Source organism: Triticum aestivum, chromosome 7B, assembly GCF_018294505.1.
Source record: "Triticum aestivum cultivar Chinese Spring chromosome 7B, IWGSC CS RefSeq v2.1, whole genome shotgun sequence".
In the NCBI taxonomy this organism is placed as follows: Eukaryota; Viridiplantae; Streptophyta; class Magnoliopsida; order Poales; family Poaceae; genus Triticum; species Triticum aestivum.
In genome coordinates this window covers 625111752-625116397 of record NC_057813.1, presented here as the reverse complement: position 1 = coordinate 625116397, position 4646 = coordinate 625111752, and the positions used below count along the sequence as shown (strand labels likewise).

Below are 4646 nucleotides of genomic sequence, written 5' to 3'. Positions count from 1 at the left end.
TCCCTGACAAGTGGTTTCAAACATTGACACCTTAGAGCGCCATTTAGGGCGGTGACCACCAGAGTGGCAATGCCATTCGACGTGGCCACAGTGCACCCGAAGTGGTTTCGGTCATTTGCATCGCGGACGTTGACCGCCGGTTGCAGCCTCCTCGCCACCTCACTCCCGGAGTAGCCCCCTCCTTCCAGGCCGGCCCGCAGCGGCAGAGCGAGCCATGTAGGCCGAGCGCCATGACAGGCTGAACCCGCAGCGGCAGAGCCATGTCGGCCGAGCGCCATGACCGGCTGAACCCGCCGGTCAGCTGCTTCTCGCCTACCTCCGCCCCTTTCCCCAGGTGTCAGTGCCTTCGCAACCCTCTAGAAGCCGGTAGCCGCCGCTGTAGCTCCCAGTTCCTACACACGGCGCCACCGGAGCTTCCCGTCCGCCATTGATGCCCACTGCCTCCCTTTGCCATCGGAGCTCCTCCTCTGTTCATGAGGAACCTCCTAGTAAAGGTAAAGGAGCCCTCTCCTCCTCCCTTCGCGGTCGCTGGCGGAATCCTTGCCCTTGTTCTCACTGTAGCATCCAATGTAGCGCAGCCCTGCACCTGCTCAGTGCCCTTCCGCGGATGTTCATCATCAAGTTGCTGGATTAATTTCTACAGCATACTTCCTACGATTCATCATATGTACTGTAAAGTCATATCATCAAGTTTCTGTGAAAAAACCTACAATTCAATCCAAAGCAGCCCAAACCAAGTGTAGCACTGCAGTGCCAATTCAACAGTCCATCAAAATGCACTACCATGAAGAATGAAGAAGAGCTTTATATATCTTGTTAACCATGCACAGAGACAGACTACATGAGATCCTTACAAAATGACCACCCAAGCACCATTCCAGCCCTTTTCGAAAAAAAAAAGCACCATTCCAGCGGATCGAGCGTCCCGTATACGTGCCCCCTCTCAGCCGGCAACAAGCAGACTCCGAGTAAAACCACGGCCTGCTTCGCCGGCATCGCCCGACAGACAACCTACCTACAGGCCCAAGAATGAACTGAACACGTTTCATGCACAATGTACAACATACTCAGGACTACTATACTACAGCACAGCAACTTCGTCAGTCTGAACTTCATCCGGATTTCGCTTAGAAAGAAGCGGTCCAGAGCGCCTTTTCGCTCTCCCCGCATTTGTTGTGCACCCCCTGGATGTTCTCCACGGTGTTGCATATGCCGCTGCATCTCCAGTCGAATGACGCTGCGCAGGTGTTCCCCGCCTGGGCTTTCCACTCGCAATCTGCGGTCAGGTAACAGACACATGATTCGAACCTAGTTTGTATGCAAAGCCTGTCGGTTACAGATTATAAAGGTTGTTCTTTATCACATGTTTTATCAATAGCTCTGCAGAAAATACTGTAAATAGTCGACAAATTTGGGCACTCAATCTGAACCCATTCAGACAAGAGTTATAGAGAGGCTTACCGGGTGGAGTACCGCAGCAAAGACGACGGTCATCAATATGCTCAACATCTAACCCTATGAACCAAGCCCCCAAAGAGACATCCTCGTTGACATACTTGTGCAACACATGTCTGGCAAAGATCAAATCATCCAAAATGGTTTGAGTACACGCTCCAAAGCAATGAAGTAAGAGTAAAGTCGGTCCTTTGAAACAAAAACTAATTCAGGTAATATCTCACTTATTTACGGAGATGTAGGTTGCCAAATCTTTTGAAATAGCATATAGCTGACCGGTGGCATGTCGGAAATATTTATCCCCGAATTTCCAGTGCTCGGGTTCATAATATCTGACTTCCCTGTTCCGTCGTAATTGTATATTAGTTAACTACACAGAAACATGAGAAAGAGATGAGGACCTAAATACCGTGAACTACTTACTTGTCGGATAGGACAGGACCAGACTTCATGCATCCAGTATATACCCTGGGCCTCGAAATATGCTTGGACAAAATCTGCCCAAGGGTGGCTGCAGATGTGAAAGTTACATGTTAGAAACAGAATGGTTGCCACTAGCTGAGCAAGAAGTTCCGGCACACAATAGGGGGTCCAGAATTGATGAACTTTTCTCAGTTCCTAATTTCTCAAGGAATAAGAAGACGAGATGGCATCAGAGTTAAAACTCATAGCAGCCTTATCCTATAGGTACTTACTTAGCATAGTATAAATACATTTACGTATAAGAGATGCAAATGTGCTTTAGCAGTTAGCACTAAAGATGGTGATCACACAGTGATGGTTATTTTATCCAGCTCATATGGTCCATATTTGAATATACCTATATTTACATGCACATCATCATCAACTTTGACATAGAAGTTAGCGTCCCATAAAGCAACAGCCGTCGCAAAGTATGTCTTGGTTTTTCCAGATAATTCAAGGTATCCTTCCACATGATCCTGTACAGAGCGAAGATAATTGGAAGTAAGAACAACTCATAATGTAACCCAAAGTCAAAGTAACAATTATTGGCAGCTAACAACTTTTTTAGGGACAGCTAGTAATAACTCTTAGTAAAGCAGATAAATTCAAGCCTACAAGCCTCATGAAGTCTCCGTGTTTCCTATCCTCTGCCGCGATTGCTCTATCGACAATTCCACCTGAAATAGCACTGCAAATAACCATTTATTAGAACCAATTGGACTGAAAAATGTCAGACAAACCCAAGTTGAACAATAATCATGTTGTACACCTGTGACCAATGACAAAACGAATTATGATGCCCTTCTCTTCTTCAAGTTTTTTCCTCTTCTCTCCTGTTTTTCGATTGTTACACCACCATTAACAACCTATCCCATAAGAATGCTTCAAGAACAAAATGAAGAACAGTTCCATGCGAGGGAAAAAAAAAACCTTGTGGCATCCAGGTGTTGCGGATGGAATCCCTCCTCTTACGGCTACTGAAAGCCGTGTTGATGCCGATGACCATGAGGTATTTCCGCCTTCCGGTCGACTCGGAGGCCTTGTACTCCTGCGAAACCGGGGAGCCATTGAGGAATGACTCCTGCAGCGTCCTCGCAGCCGAAAGCTCTGTCTCCAAATTCGCTATCGTCTTGTCCAGTGTCCTGCAGGAGGAGCCATTTGAACTCTAGTCAGATAAGAACCACCTTGATGCTTTAGTGGAACAGACCATAGGGGCACAAAGGGATGCGTGTTGACACGTACTGTACAGCGTTGTGAGTGTCCAAGGCCTGCAGCGTATCTCTGAAATCCTGCTTCTGCCCGACCTGAAATTTGCATCCACATCAGCATGGCAGTGCTGCAGAAAACTGTTATTGGAAAGGAGATGGTGCCATTTGGCAGAGGGATGAAGGTACCTTAGTAGAATCACAGTCTATGGCGGCGAGCTCGGCTTCTTTCCCTCTTCTTTCGTTTGGCTTGGCAACCTCGGTTGCCTCTGGCAATGTCCACATCCTGGGAAGCAGAGATGATGAGTAAAATCATACAGCAGAGTATTATTAGTAGTAGTAGTTAGCTAGCTCGTCAGTCAGTCGAAATTCAGAGCTGGCGTAAACGATTTTGGAGCTCTTATAGCATTCAGTCCCAATCGGCTAATGCCACGACCGAATCAGAAGTCTGAATTCTTTGAATCGTTGGATGCCGTAGTCAAAAAAGGCTCAAAACACCACAAGCAAGAACACCCGTTGAAGTCAAAGCTTCAGAGCAGGGCAAGGGCTGGACCTACCGAGCACAGCCCATTGACCTAAATCTGCCCCCAAAATACAAGGAGGAGAACATCAGATCTTGCCCCCGAGACCCGTTGCAGGCCGACGCCCCTCAGAATTCCGCGGAAACGGAGCGAGGCACGGAATCTGGAGGCAGTCTAGGCGTGCTGAGCGCCGGACGACTAATGGGGAAGGAGGAGTGCAACTGCGGCGACATACATACCCGGAGGTGAAGAGCAGGCCGAGGGAGAAGCTCCCGGCACAGAGCAGGAGCACCCACCGCCTGGCCACGGCCCCGTCCCCTCCCCCTCCCCCTCTCCTCCAGCTCATGGCCGCTGCCCTGCCCCCTTGGCCCTCCCCCACTCTCGGCTGAGCTAGCTAGTCAGCTGCCGCGGCAGGAGGACATGTGCCGATGTACGGCGGCTGACAACGAGGGATGGGGAGGAGGACGACGACGAGGAGGAGGAAGCGTGGCTCTCCGCGTATTCTCGCTTACTTAAATCCCCGAGTCGTCCTCCCCCGTCGCCATGTGCGCGCGCGGGCGGAGGCGGCGACCGACAGTACAGTTCGGCAGAGTCGGGTTGGGTTGGGTGCCGCGAACTCGACGGAGGTTTGCGGTGAGTTTATTAAGGCTGGTCACAATGGGCAAGAACATAGTCTAGTAACTTACACACTTCTCTAGACTATGTTACTACCTCCATAGTGGGTAGGAACATCTATGTAGTGTCATGCAATAATGTATTTATTAGGTTATAGACTCATTGTTTCTTGGAGTGTGTGATGTTCCGGTAACTTAACTAGTTACCACAAGCACCTCTCTCTTCATTAAATATGTGACACATAAGCAAAGTTGTATTGGAGTGTGTGATGTTACTCCTAAGTTCCTCCCCATTGTGACCAGCCTAATATGACAGTACTACTGGTGATTGGTGGTAACTGGCCGTAAAGTAATGGCCGCCGTGGCGGTTGCTGTTGGCTGGATTT

The 4646-nt window shown here is 49.1% G+C and overlaps 1 protein-coding gene across 3 annotated transcripts; it reads right to left on the bottom strand.

Annotated features, from left to right (window-relative positions):
* Nucleotides 1-785: 785 nt before the first annotated feature.
* On the bottom strand, nucleotides 786-4271 carry LOC123159256 (probable beta-1,3-galactosyltransferase 2). Of its 3 annotated transcripts, XR_006479587.1 has the most exons (12): nucleotides 3886-4269; nucleotides 3315-3411; nucleotides 3163-3224; nucleotides 2851-3062; nucleotides 2690-2753; nucleotides 2536-2608; nucleotides 2276-2396; nucleotides 1879-1966; nucleotides 1680-1796; nucleotides 1462-1571; nucleotides 905-1276; nucleotides 786-873 (listed from the first exon to the last, which is right to left on the bottom strand). XR_006479587.1 is itself a non-coding variant. In XM_044577084.1 (11 exons), the coding sequence occupies exons 1-11, from the start codon at nucleotides 3990-3992 to the stop codon at nucleotides 1128-1130; spliced, it is 1230 nt and encodes a 409-aa protein (XP_044433019.1). In that variant the 5' UTR covers nucleotides 3993-4271; the 3' UTR covers nucleotides 786-1127. The 3 variants fall into 3 exon arrangements, 2 of the variants coding, with proteins under 2 accessions (XP_044433019.1, XP_044433020.1); XM_044577084.1 differs by having other exon boundaries at nucleotides 786-1276; nucleotides 2506-2608; nucleotides 3886-4271; XM_044577085.1 differs by having other exon boundaries at nucleotides 786-1276.
* Nucleotides 4272-4646: the final 375 nt, after the last annotated feature.